General features: G+C 29.0%; 2 protein-coding genes across 2 annotated transcripts; one reads left to right on the top strand and one right to left on the bottom strand.

The window, feature by feature from the left end:
• Positions 1-1856: 1856 nt before the first annotated feature.
• On the bottom strand, positions 1857-3896 carry LOC8283381 (cyclin-D4-1). Its single transcript, XM_002525242.3, is given in 7 exon segments — positions 1857-2131; positions 2134-2170; positions 2172-2224; positions 2628-2743; positions 2818-3127; positions 3392-3478; positions 3576-3896. Coding segments are annotated over 7 exon segments (918 nt in total). The 5' UTR covers positions 3837-3896; the 3' UTR covers positions 1857-2077.
• Positions 3897-9983: 6087 nt separating this feature from the next.
• LOC8283380 lies at positions 9984-13206 on the top strand. The gene is made up of 3 exons (XM_002525241.4): positions 9984-10694; positions 10779-10954; positions 12725-13206. Exons 1-3 carry the CDS (start codon positions 10445-10447, stop codon positions 12881-12883), a joined length of 585 nt encoding a protein of 194 aa, XP_002525287.2. The 5' UTR covers positions 9984-10444; the 3' UTR covers positions 12884-13206.
• Positions 13207-15417: the final 2211 nt, after the last annotated feature.

The following is a 15417-nucleotide window of genomic DNA, read 5'->3' as shown; positions in this document are numbered from 1 at the left end:
GAATGGATGGTCCAATCCAATTTCAGTTCCTACTTAATACTGATATTGTTTGCTAAAAGTTTTGAATTGTTTATTTAGTTGCTTTGCGATTATAAATTAGAATATAATAATTTATTACTAAAACAATATTATTTAATAGTTAAACAGCTTCAGAAATGCTTTGTAAAGATGAGATCTAGGCAAGTATTTTATTTTTGCAAAGTGTATTTAATTATTAGAGCTCCTGTAAAGGATTTATAGAGGATCACGAACACAATATATAGCATAGCAATAAAAGTCTGCTGCAAAGATGCCTTATCAGAATACGTGCAGCTTTGTTTTTCCTTTTGATTTGAGGGGGAAGTGTTAAAAGGGCATGCATGTTCAGGATTAGATGGCAGTGGATAAAAAGAAGGGACAAATGCTTCATTATCATCTCCTACTTACCAAGGGGCTCGGCCAATTATTTTTTTCACTTTCGTTGGTATTTATGCAATCCTGATCATACCAATTTGTGGACCTTTGATTTTGATGCCTTCTCTCTGTCCATTGGAAAGGCATAAAGCATTGTGCATCGCATCTAATCAGTCTCATGTTCTGCTCATAAATGGCTCTTCTACCCCACACAACAATCCCTGCTAATGGTCTCAGACAAAACGAACCCTACTCATTGATAATGCTTTGCTTGCTGGGAATCTTTATGATAGATTCAAGATTAACAGGAGATATCTTACTGTTTCTATTTTTATTTTAAGATTTTCATTGAATAAGGCCCAGTTGAGCATATCAAGAATACAAAAAACTACAGGCCGTTAGGAAGGCCTCAAACCCAAATAAGAAGAGAATTTCGAGCTACCCCGACAGCATCTTTCACTGGCAACTTTTCTGTAGTGTATTTAGACTTTGACAACCTGCCAACTTTTGAAAATCACAAAGACAGCTGACAGTCCTAGTTGGGGTGTTTACAAAAAAAAAATACCAATTTAGGGTAAAAATGAAAGAAATCTTAATTTTATGATAGTTTGACAAGTAATTCTCAATTTGAAATAGATTTTAATAAAATTTCGCATATATAGACATTGTCCTCCGGATGAATTGGCGGACAGGTTTAAAAAAAAATTAAAAGAGAAAAAGCCGCCTAGTGAGAGCCTGAATTCTCACACAATACATTCTCTGGACCTTCTCTAATTGCATTAGCAATAACAGAAAGGCCAAGACTTAATTCTCTGAGCAGAAATCAACATGTGCTAATATCTGCAAAACCTAGATCCAAGGCTGAAATTCTGCTTCCATGCTGCTTGCTTCAGAACATCTATCACGTACAATTACATTAGAGGAGAAGCTTTTAGTTAGATTCTGCCTACTATATTATATATAACCAATAAAATTTAACACCTAAAAGCTGAATAGACCTATAAAATATGATGTTACACTAATCAAGCGGCAAATTATAACAATACTCTTAAGAAGTTGTAACAAGATCTGTCCATTTTTATATTGCAGTCGTTGCCTCTGAAGAAAAGAGTGAAGTTCTCTGACCATGAGATGAGAGGCAAATAAAGCCTAAGAGAATCTTCTTTTTTCTCACCATTTCTTAAGGTTGTAGATTATGATGACTGTTTACACTGAAATTTGAACCAGAAGCAATGTAAAAGTAACTGAAAAGCGACTTTTTGGTCACTTTCTGTAAGATTGATGGACCCTCTTGCAAGCACCTATGATCCTTCCTTATTTCTGTCTTTTATTGAATGTTTGCTTTATGTTTAGATGCTTCGTCCTGATATCATACCATGTCATTAGCCATTCATTGCCTAGGCAAAAGGGAAAGCTAGCAGAACTTGTTGAGAAAATGGAATCACTTGCACACAAAACTGATGTCAACTTTCAAGCCTCACAGTTGCTATTCTTAATAATTTCTGACGTACAACTTTCATCAGCACTGCCTTGCAATGGCAACACATTCACGCACACACCAAAACAAAAAAAACAAAAGACAATCTGACAATTGTTTTGTTTTTTCCTATTCCTAAAGATAGAATTGGCAAAAAATAAATGCAAACTTCAACTTTCATCCCATAAATTTCGCGACTTCAAATTTTTAGCACTTATTTGGAGAGGAGCTGTGTCTTGACTTGAATTCCTTTGCACAAAAAACTTCTTTGCATGGCATCTTGCAGGAATAGTCCCATTGTGACAATTTAGACATGTTCTTCTTGACAAGATTGTAGCATCTTTTCACCTTATCCTGCATCCAATTTTCTTTGATGAATATATAAGACATTCTTGTTACTGTGGAATACAGCCTTATTGGCACATCTTGTGAGTACGCTACCTCCAATATTAAGTATCTTTTCAAATTCCCCTTCTTTTTCCATTAGAACAATAATCATTAGGGAAAAGTTGTTGCCTTATTATATCTATTTTTGTCTTTCCCAAGTAAAAAGAAAATATATGCGTTGCAAGTTCAAACTCCAACTCCAGTCAGAGCCCAATTAATTTAAAACAAAAACAAAAGAAAAATTGAATCAGAAAGTTTGGAATTAGCTGAAACTTCATCTTGAATTAGGAGATATGAGTTTGCTTCGGTTTTTGGTATGATATTTGGCATGTATTAACATATATAGCATTATTTCATAACTAAGACTTACTCTGTTCACCTTCTCGTGTAAGCACTCCAATTTTGGGTCATCAACTGTTTGATTAGTCACCCAAAGCACTGCACTTGCTGCTACTGCTGATGGAGTATAATCCAAGAAATTTATCACTGTTGTGGAAATCATAATCAGTTGTTATTCTTTTATGTATGAATCAGAAACAGAGAGATCTGAGATGATTCACCTCTACATATGTTGATTATAAGATCAGAGGAACGCGGAAAAACAGAGCTGAAATTATTACAATCAGGACTGGCACATGAAAGCTTGGCAATGAAATAGTGCAGAAAGTAGAAAGGTGTTATGATGTGTAATCGCCACTTGAGTTTTGCCATGACTAGAAGTTCCATCCTTTGAATTGTACTTGGCTTGAATAAAAATCTCGGTTCTAATATTTGCAACTCTAAGAGAAGTGGAACATTTGTTTCCTCCAATTTTGCAGCTACTGACAGACATGCTACTGCTAACAGCTGCATTGGCCATCCTTTCCCTTGCTGCATATAACAATAATAACGTCAGAATTTGAATTATGTTGCAGCAAGCTTGAACCCCAATTAGAGCCTAATTGACAAGAATTTAAGGTTTAATAAATGTGAATTTCAGTATGTGGACATCTTATAACTGGAGCATAACACAGTGCAGCTAGCAATCTTACATGTTAACTTGGACGGACTGTAGAAAAACTGACATTGTATGTAGCATTACGTATTAGGTACTTCAACATTAAGAAGACAACAACATGTAAAAGAAAACATTACTGGCAAAGAATGAAATGAGAGGAAACGATCCAAATAGTTGACAGAAAGATATGCAGTTTCAGGCCTAAACTGGTAGTAAGCATGCACCTGCAAGATAGAGATACTAGCATTAAGTGTAAAAAGAAACAAGTCTAAAAGGGAGCAAATAAAATTTGATATAGATAACAAGGAGTAAATTAAGCACCTTTAGTATCCAATTTACTGCATCTCGACGAGCAGTGACAATGTCTGGAAGCTCCAGAAGTCGCTTAACTAACTTGGGTTCCAGCATTTGATCAAGCTCAGAATCGAAAATACTATCAGTATAACTCTCATCATCAGCTAGAATATTGGAAGAATGAGTTTCAACAACTTCGCCAATGTCAGCTTCTAGTGAAACTACTTCAATAGCTGTTTCATTGCAGTACAAGTTAATAGTATCGCAGTAGTCTGCAGACACAGACATTGCCGCTTATATTTATTCAATGGAACCAAACGAAAATCATCGTTTCCATATCGCAATTTTCACGAAAGGTTCAGAAATTTATTGGGTACTATCATCTGTCAATAACCCATCCACCAGGTCATAATATACTTGATACTGACATTACATTACTGTCAAGCATGCTTTACATGAAATTGCATGAAGCTTCCTTGGAAACAAGCCAAATTTTCTGTAGGGCCAAAATCCTAGAATAGATAGAATGAACAAAAGTTCTGTCTCAGGATTTGTCCTGTGGCTGATTCACGTTAGTTCATATCTTATACTGAGTTGTTTGCCTTAATCATTGTACCTTTTTCTGTTCAAAATCCTGAATTCGTAGAGTACATACAGAGTTGATTTTGTAATGAACTGCGAATTTCCAAGAGAGGCAAACTATTCATTACAACTTTACAAGAAGCATAACATGTGCCCCCTGAAAACAAAGCAGCAATTTGTACCTCATATGCTAAATACTTCATTTACATAAATCGAATTTGACTAAGTGGGTACTGCAGTCTGTCATCAGGACTGTGAGGTTACTCCTTCCTGTTCACAAAATGAAGCTTTGTGTTTAGCTAGCGACTGTATGATGACTTTGGGCATGCCACATTAGGCAAAAACTTATTTTTCGGCTAATCTATACATCTTGCCTAATTTAATTTATCTTTCGGCCGTATTATACGAGAATTGTTATTATTTTGGTTATAAATATTTTCAATTCGTAAAATCTAATTATCTTTTTAAAAAATATTTATATGTATAAGATTTGATTAATACTAAATCATAATAAATATAATAATAATTTAATAAAAAATATTATTAATAATATGTCATGTAAGATTAGATTACTACATAAATTTATTAATTAATATACTAATATTAGAAATACGATTAATATATCATTTTTAAAATTAATAATCATTATTTTATTAGAAAAATAATTTATTAATTAACATATTAGTTATAAATTATATTTTAGAATTGGAGTTACTATTTAATTAAAAAAATAACATCTTAATTAATATATTAACTATATTATGATTTCTGAATACAATAAACATAAGAATTATACAGCATCACTATGTTTGTGTCAAAATTATTGACACAATGTCAGGAAAATTTATCATTTTGTCTATGTGTTAAAGCTGTAACTGATAGAATTATTTAAGTTCGAAAAGAAATTATTAGAACTATTAATACATGGCAAAAATTTTATGTGTCAGTTTTTTTATGGGAAAAATTAATAGATAAGCCTTTAAAACTTTAGCAAAAATACAATTAAATTCCTAGACTTCACAGATAATTCCATTCATGAAATTAATTCTGTCTTTTTCTTCTTTTACATATATAAAGAAATAGATACAGTTAATTTTAGGTGCTAATGGGATGAGACAGTTAATTTTAAGTGCTAAAAAAATCGTTTTAAAAGTGAGACATTTAATTTTAAGTGTTAAAAGAAGTCGTTCTAATCACCTGCTTCCAAAATAAATTAAAAAATTTATTGGAAATCCTATAAGATCCATTTGTTCTCTTTTCTTTAGAATTTCATTTAGATTTGAGTCCTATTGAGAGATTCACTAGAGATTATAAATTATTTAAGAAAGAACAAGAAAAGCTAGGTCTAGAGGGAAGTTATGCATGACCGTAATGCTCATAATTTCTCTGTACACCTAGTTGTTGTCGAAGCTCCATCTACAAAGGAATAAAGTCAGTCTTAGTATGCGTGAGTTCTTAAAAATAAAATAAAAATGAGGAGCAATAGCCAATCTCTTGTTCTATCGAAAGGGTTGGTATTGCTTCTTTTATTTAGTAATTTTTTTTAATAATATATATATATATATATGTTTATTTTATATACACATAAAAAAATATATTAAGACAGTTAATTTTAAGTGCTAAAAAAACTGTTTTAATCTTCTCAACCCAAGTTTTTTTTTATATAAGAGAGTATTAATTCTGCATTTTAGTAAGTAAAAATCATAAAATAAAAAAAGAATTTCACTTTGATAAAAAAAATTAATAACATCGTCATTTGTTAAGAAAGAAGGTATTTCCAATTATATAATTGTTATATTTTCAAACTTTAAAAATGTGATTGAGTTACTTTAAAGTTTAAAGGTTAAGTCATTTTAATGTATCATAGATATACGGTACCATATAAATCTATAAATATTGATATTATTTTAAATTTAATAATTTATTAATATAATTAAATATTAGATTAGTCAATCATATATAGTTGATCAATTAAATATATTATTTTTATTTATTAAAATTATTTATCTATTTTTAGAATTTAATTAGTGGCATTTAACAATTATAAGATTCAACAATAAAATTCTAAGTCACATAAATAATTAAAAATTATATATAAATTCATTAACAATTTATATTAATAAAAGAATAAATTATTTAGAATAATATTAGTTAATAATTTATAATTAAAAAATAAACTTATAAAGATAGAATACCCAATCGTAGTCTAGCAAAATTGCACTTTATCTATAGAACCTAATGCTTTTTTTCTTTCTTTTAATATGTACATAGATTCGTTCAATGGGCTTAATTATATATAGGCCGGACAGAGAAGTGTGGACATGGTGCGTCCGGGCGTATTTGATTGGAGTGAAGGTCCATACTCAATAGAAATGGTAAAAATGGGTTCGTGGGTTAGTGCCCATTGCCCAACCAGATCATGAGGTCCAAGAAAGAGAGAGATGTGTATAATTATAGGAAAAATAATAAAAATTTACAATCTAAAAAAATAATGATTTTAAAATATTTTTGAAAGTTACAATAATTATATTCACATAAAAAGTTGGAGGCAGGAATAAGAATTAAAATCCGAAAGTTTCTTTAGCTAATAATACTCCTTTCTGCATCATTGAATATACTGCAGTCAGTATGGTAATGGTTATGAAAACATGCATGGCGGCAATTTGTGGTTGAATGCTGCAAATTTTCAGTATATAATATTTCCTCACGATGAGACCCGAATTAAAAAATAAAAAATCCTGATGATCTTTCTTATGCCTTTCAAACCAAAACAAGTTGGACCCACAGAGTTCGTGCACTTATTTCTTAATTTCCATTGAAGTGCCTTTTCACCAGAAAGAAGAATTCTTTTATATAAAAAGAAGTTTGGTAAAGCACCTCATCTAATTAATTCGTCTGTATAGAGAAGCAAGACAGTTTGGTTTAAATCCCACTTCTGATCTTTTACCAACAACTGTGCACAAGGCTATAACTTTATGTATAATTAACTAACTATAATAACTAAGTGTATGACATTGCATGCTCAAGTTCGATGGTGAAAATGAACCCAGAAAAAAAAGGTTAAAGGAAATTCTTTGCCTTGTCGGCTACTAATTTAATTTTATTGGAAGTTAAATTTAAAAAATATTTAAATTTCTTACTGAATTGAGAAAAAAAAATTAAAAAACACGTACTAAATTTAATTTTTTTTCAAGGAAATTAAAGCTTTTAGCCTACTTAGTGGAGTGGGACCAACTATAAGTTAGAAACTTAATAGAGACCCGCCACGTTTGGACCAAAATCATAAATCACATTCAATATTATTGTTAATAATGGTTGAATAACTTCTTGGAACTTCTTTTCACAGGCGTCTCTTCACACGTGTAATTATATACACGGAATGATTATCTCCTTTTTTTTTTTTTTTTTTTTCATTTTATTATAGTCAAAGAACAGTTCCTTCTGAAATGAGTTTTTATTTCAGAAATAGTCGTGTATGCACATAAATTTTTAAATGAATGGTAGCAGCCAGGACGAAAACAATTTCCAAATAAGCTGAACCAATTATTCAGTTTGACTCGGGTTATATTTTTTTATTTAAATTTAATGCAATCTTTTAATTAGAAACCTATATTAATTTAATCTATTTTGGTGCTCAATAAGAAAATTTTAGTTTAATCAGAATAATTACTTTTCTAATTTTAGTTAAATCAAACTAAGTAAGTTTTCTTATTCATATAATAAAAAGTATTTTAGTATATAATAGAAAATTTTAATTGTTTAAAATAAATTTATAAAATTAAATTTATTTTAGTTAGCTCTTTATGATATGACTTTTTATTTAGTTAGGTAATATTCATATAAATTTTTTTTCGAGAGTTTCTTTAGTTTGGTGTCCGATTTAGTTTGTATTAATAAAATTTGTGGCAATAAATCCTAATTCAATTTAGCTTTCAACCGATTCAATTAAATTTAAAATTTAAAATTAAAAAAAAAAAATCAAAACCAAACTAGATTATAAATTTCAACTTAATTCATTACTTTTATTTTTATAAAAAATAAAATATACATAAAATAATATCAAATTACCATACTCAGTTTAGTATTAAGTGCTGTGTACTTTTATGGAAATAGCTGATATTAAACCTACTATATTGTTGCTTTTATATAGATTTATTTTAGTTCCATTAAATTTGATTTACCTGTGTATTATTTAAATACCTCATATTACCATTCAATTATTGATTTTATTAATTTTATTATCTTTATTTATAATAAAAACAAAAAAATTCTATAAACTTTTTTAATAAAAATATGAATTATGCTAGCGCTATAAAATAACTAATTTAAATAAAGTATATTACATAAACATTGTAATAGGATAGGGTGATCGATTATATCAAATTGCCAACTTTTAATCCAAACAACCGAGCGGTATCAAGTTTCAATAGGTTAGTTTGGTTCCACACCCCAAAGCACCTAACTACTAGCGGTTGTAATAGAATTAATGTGTTACTACAAAAAAAATAAATATTTTTCTTTTTTATTGAGTCATCACTTTAATAGTCAAATATGCATATTTCTTTTTTATACGCATAAAACACGTGTTGTCAAATTCATCTCTCATCCCTCGTCTAATTTGATTGTCGGAAATTTATTTAGTCATAAAATTTATTGACTTGCCGACTATTTTTCTTTTTTATTGATGGGATAACTCTTAATAATTTGATTCCGCTCTAAGTGAATCTTTCACGTTAGATGAGTAAATTTAAGAGAAAAGAATTCAATCTAATACTTAAATAATACAGATTGAACATAAATAACAATATTTGTATTTATACATTAATAATTGTTTTATTTTTGTTCTTTGAATTTGGAAATTGGAATGAGCCTTTCTGGTTCTGTCTCTGAAAGAAAGAAAACATCTGGAATGTCAAAACAAAAAAAGTCAGGATTAAGGGGAAATAAAAACAGCAAAGAATATTTTTTAAAAGGAAAATAATACGATAGTAAAATGAGTAAAGAGTTTAAGAAGAAGGAAAGCCAGCTTCGGGTCAATGGCTCTGCCCATAAATAAGGTAATAGACCCTTAGATACATACAGCGACTATAGATTCAGGGAGGGAGACCCCACTCCCACTCTTACCCAGGTGATTTGCTGATCAACACGTTTCCATTAATATCAGTGTTTTAATAAATCAAACCCATCATCCAACTGGTTATCGGTTTAATTGATTGGACAGTTGAATTATTACTCTGATACTGTGATAATGTCTGTTGATTTTTATTTCCTTTTAAGTAATTCAGTTTAATAGATGAGTTTTTTACCGGTTAAAGTTGATAAGCCGGTCCAACCGATCCGGTTATTAGGATTCGTAAATAATTGTTAATAAGTTATAGTTAACATTTGATAAATTATTAAATGAATTATATTACGTGTAAAATTATAAACTCTTTATTATAAATATGAGATGATTAATTTTTTATTAGATAATATGATAATATTAGATGTAAATACTTAATTATTATTGACCAATCTTGAAATTACATTTATTTACAGGATTTTATCAAAAAATTATTCTCTGAATAGAATTAGTTTCATATTAAAGTAGTATTGGGAAAGATAAATTATTATTTAAATTTAGTTATGTCAGTATTATATAAATAAATATTTGATATAATTTTATTATTTAAAATTAATAAATATAAAAAATTATCTATTAATTGGTACATAAATAAAATATGAATTTTTTGTAAAGAAATGGGACAAAAATTGAAATAGAAACCCTCCACGCTAATTGGCTGTTATGAATCTAAAACAAAAGGAAGAAAATATTACTAGCAATCGCGTCATTGGAATTTTTGTTTTTAAAAAGAAAATGTTTCTTGTTACCAATTGAAAATAACAACTTCGTAAGCATACTATATATCTAGCTGCCACCATCATATAATCAACCACCACCTCATTCTTCCATCATTTCTCCAACTCCAACTCCAAACCACCACCTCCACCGTCAGTGACCACCGGCCCTTTTCTTTGTTTTCACCTCCAAGCCATAAAAGCTCTGCTCATTGAACTGAAAGGAATCCTGCAAACTTCCTGTTCTGGGTTTTTCTTTATCTTTTTTGTTCTTTCCTTTCCTCGATCTTTGGTCAATCTCTGAGTCACATCTATGGATTCTAGCCGTACATCTTCAACGTGAACCAATCGTCAGCATCATTAATTTCCCGAATACCAGTTTTTCCCCATACTAATTATAAAATAGAGTTAAGACCTTCCTGTCTCATTTCAGTTTAGTTAATAAAAAAAGAAAATCTGTTTTGTGGTTTTGAAAGATGGGAAATTGTCAAGCTGCAGAAGCAGCAACAGTTGTTATTCAACACCCAGGAAACAAGATCGAGAGGATTTACTGGTCTGTTAGTGCTCATCAAATCATGAACTCGAATCCAGGTCATTATGTTGCAATGGTAGTTCCATCTCCAACAACGAAAACAGAAAATGGTTTGCCAGTAAAGCAGCTAAAGCTTCTTCGACCTGATGATACTCTACTTATTGGTCAAGTCTACAGACTCATAAGCTTTGAAGGTAAACTTATCATAATTCTGATGTGGGTTTTGTTGATTATGGCCAACTTTCTTCTGTAAAAATATGCAACTCTTTGTGTTGCAGATGTGTTGAAAGAGTTTGCTTCAAAGAAATGTGTTAAACTCGGGAAGCTGTTAAAACAGAGAGGAGGGCTTGGAGTTGGAGTTGAAATGAAGAGAAGCAAGTGCTCCAGCGCCCTAACCTTGAATCCAAATCCCAATTCTGTTTCTAAATCTGAAAACTTCAGCTCTCATGTTAAGGTAACAGGAACCTGAACCTTATTTTGATTCATTTAAACACTTCAGTTTGTGAAAATCTTTTCTGTGTATAAATTAATTCTCGATGCACTTATTCCAATAATTACAGATTAGTGCAATAATTAGGTTAGTCACAGTGGGTATATAATACGAGCTCTTTGGGTCTTTTCCATTCTCATTTCTCAGTCTCTACAGATTACAGAAAGAAACAGAGCATCTTCACTTTTATTTTTGTCATTTCATCAGCTGATATTAGTATGCTTTTCATATTGAAAAAAGAGAAATTTAAAGGAACCGGAATTATAAAGAATAAAAAGTAGGCTATTTTTCCTTGTTTTTATGGGTAAATTTAAAATTATATTATCTTCTGTTATTCGGAAGAATCTGAAATTTTGTTTGTAACTGCAGATCTCGAGGTACATCATTTATAGAACTGCAGACTAATTTTTATCTAATCCATATATTTTTTAAAGAGATAGTTTTTCTTTCTTTTTTTTAAACCGTTACAATTATGTTCATTTTTTTAATTATTAGTTTAGTAAGTAATTCTTAAATATGCTTTTTAATAATTAATATAACTATTATAATATGCAATTAATAGTAATTTTATATTTTAAAATTATAGCTTCAATAAAAAGTTTAATAAGAATAAATTACAAAAATAATTAAAAAAAATTGAAGAAGTTATATGGAACAGATGGGTACAATCGCCGTTTAAAAAATGTAATTCTTTTTTTATAGCATTACTATAATCTCCAGTTCCTTTATGGTTTGGAACAAGTAACCAACATTTAGGACTGTTCAATTTTCTCTTTTTCTGATGAAATGTGAAATCTTATTCTTTATCTTAATATACTAATTTTCTTTGCCATATCATCTTTTTAGTGGTTTTTCTAATCATCTTTTAAGTAATTTATAATCATCTTAACCCACTTTACAGCTAGTAAGAGCTTCCATAATAAGTTCAATTAGTTAGTAATTAACATATATAATTGTACACACGTGGCCAACTCCAACCCATTTTTGCTAGTCTTCAAAGTCTTGTCATAATAAGCTTGATTAGTTAGCAATTACATGTCAGTAGAGATTCTGTGTGTGAGAAAGCTCTATTTTGCTTTTACTGTCTTGAAAAGCAATTATACTTTTATCTCAATATATAATCGACCCATTTTGGTCACGAAAAGTCTTAATGCAATTATATAACATGCTCTATTATATCATGAATAATTTTATTTATTTCGAGAGTTGTGTATATCTAAACATACTTTCTGTTCATTCTTATTCTAATTTTAATTATAATAAAATTTTAAATATTTTGGTGGTAATAAAATTATAATTCATTTAAGAGAAAAAGTTTCTGGGATGCTACTAGATATGTGTATACAGTTTAAATCTTATTAAAAAATTACTGAAAATGAGTTTGTATAGTGTCTGGCCACCTAGACAAAATAGCAAAGATAACATTTTAAGAAAGCTCCTGCGACATACAGTAAATCTATCGTGAATCAGAAAAGGAGTTAAGTAGATTATAAATGGGGTGGTTATATTTAAACAGTTTCAATCAGGGTCAGGGGCGGCCTTGCTTTATGTCAGAGTAGAAATAATGAGTACTAATAAAAGAGGAAAGAAACTAATAATGGAACCATTGCTTTGGGATCAAGGTGCCAGATGATAAAAGAGAGAAGAAAAATAATAATAATAATAATCTGAATTGTCATTTTCTCATGGTGCATGTTTGTTTAATATTTTCCTTTGCTGCTTCATCTTTTGCAGGTGGAGCAGGAGGTTAACCGATTAGCAAGCAATGGTGGCAGTACCAGCAGCAGCGGCAGCAGAGGAGGAGTTGGCAGGCATTATGGTGGTGTTGGTGGTGGTGGTGGTGGTGGGCAATGGAAACCAGCCTTACAGAGCATTTCAGAGATTGGAACTTGAGAAACAAACACTAGTATACTATCAGCTCAGTACTGCTAGTGCAACTAGTTTCAACTTCTCCTTTTCTTGAATAAAAACAACAAAGAAACACATGCCTATCCTTTTCTCACTTTTCATTACATTTTTATTCTCTTCTGTTTTTCTTCTCTCTTTATTACTTTTTAGAACATGGATGCACACTGTAATCAGCTCTAACTAGACTTAGCTTTAGCAGCTTAATTAGCTACTAGCTAGGGCACTTTTGTTATTCTATATATGTAACTCAGTTCATACACTTGGAAGATGATTAAATTAACCCTTTTGCAATGATTGTAATTAACTAATTATTATCTTTATACCCTTTATGTTATTTAAATATTATCTACATTACGAATATATATTATAATAAATAGAACAGTGATACGTATATAATGTATTGTGTTTTACCATTGAATAATTGAAACATATTATATTATGTAATATTAATAAATATATAAATAAAAAAATATATTTAAATTAAACAAAAATTTTCCAATTCTCATAAATCATATTCTTTCAGTCCCACTCATCGAAGGGACACATTTGGTTGGGTTCATCGGAGTAGTTAAGATTCTACTTTGTCTAATTTAAGAAATGTTGAGTTTTGTGCCCCTGAAATTGCTTATGTATGGTAGTAGTGGTCAACTTGTCTTGGCCAACTATGAATTAAGTTACAAGTAAAGCTATGCATGCTCAGAAGTTTGGCTGGTGTGTCGAGTAAACTATTCATAAAAGCTTTGCTTCGATTCAATGATCTAATCTGGTATTTTACTGTTCTGTACACAGATAGAATGGAAAAGAGATAGATGTGTCCTTGTCTAGTACAAGCTATCAGATTGGCAGCTTTCAATTTCAGGATGCAATTAGGGTAAATGGAGGGGGCCACCACCCTCATTCTTAATTACACATATGGATGCATTGCATAGAATAATAGAATGCGCTTTCATTGATGAGCTCCTGAAAAAGAAATGAAATTCCCTTCAAATTAAAATATGGGTCAAATACATATTTATTTTAAAATTATATTAACTAGTCATTTATTTGTCACATTGTACGTCCCCGTTATTATTATTTTAATTATAAAATTAAATTTATAAATATAATTTAATAAAAAAATTAAAAATTAATATTAATTTATAATATTTTAAAAAAATAATAGCAAACAAATTATTTTTAAATATTTTTAACTGTTTTTATTTTATTTTATTAGTACAATAATATAAAAATTATTTTTAAAATATTTATTTATTAATTTTAATATTATAAAAAATTAAATTGATAATTGATATTACTATTTTCTAGAATAAAAAATTATTATACAATTAAAAATTAATTTATTAGTAAATATAATATTTAAAAATATTATTTTTTATAATTAGAATCATTATCTAATTAGAGAACTAATTTATTAGTTAACATAATATTAAATTTTAATATGCTATTTTTTAGAATAATTATTATCTAATTAGAAAACTAATTATTATTTAATTAAAAAATTAATTTATTATTAATATGTTTTTTTTATGATTAGAGCGCGTGTTTAATTAAAAGTATAACTTATTAATCAATAAATTAATAGAAAAAATTACAACATTCATATAAATTTTTAAATTTATGTGTTAAAAGTAATTGCACACAACAATTTTATGTGTCAAAAATCAAATACACATGGCAAAAAATTTAAATTTTAAAAATTAATATATATATAGATTAGTTAGTTTAACACTTTAATTTTTAATTTTACATAATACATTAGGATTTTATTTTTGATATTAAATATTTTTAATATAATGTATATCAAAATTTTAATTTTTGATATACGTGGACGAATTGAATGAAGACACGTATATGATCATAAAAAATAAATATCTATTAAATTAAATTAAAAATTAGAATAATAAATTTATTAAATGACCAAAATTCTGATGATAAATATACATCTGCCATAAAACAAGAGTAATAGTTTTGTGATCCCATTAATTTTTTTTATTTATAAAACTGTTGCACGTAAAATATAACAAGCAATAATAGTTTCTTTGGAATAATTAAGCAGAAAATGAAGATTAATAATTTAATTTTAGGAGTAAGGATAAAAATAATCGTGAAGTATGAATAAAACCTCAAACTCGGAAAAGAAGAGTCAATAATCAAGAAACCAATGATGATGTTACGGAATGCATGCATGTGTGGTAAAAACAAAAGAAAGCCGAATTGACATATGAGGCCCACCAATAAGCCCAGCTCAGCTAATTAAAACACCAGCAAGCATTAGTGCTGTCACCACCACCGCTATCTACTTTTTCTTTTCGAGTTCAAAATGGTACGGTTAAAATTGTTTTTCTCAATGAGATTAACGGCCCATAATTATTAACTTTGCTTTTGACATGTTTGTTGTATATACAAAATTGCCTTCTTTGTGCCATGGTTTAGTTTGTCTCTGCATGTATCATGTCAGTCATATATTACCACGTGTGGCTTGCTAACATTATTATTTTTATAACACAAAAATTAAAATT

The sequence above is a fragment of the Ricinus communis genome, chromosome 7 (genome assembly GCF_019578655.1).
Source record: "Ricinus communis isolate WT05 ecotype wild-type chromosome 7, ASM1957865v1, whole genome shotgun sequence".
Lineage (NCBI taxonomy): Eukaryota > Viridiplantae > Streptophyta > Magnoliopsida > Malpighiales > Euphorbiaceae > Ricinus > Ricinus communis.
Note: the sequence above shows the minus strand (reverse complement) of the source record. Positions and strands in the feature narration are given on the sequence as shown.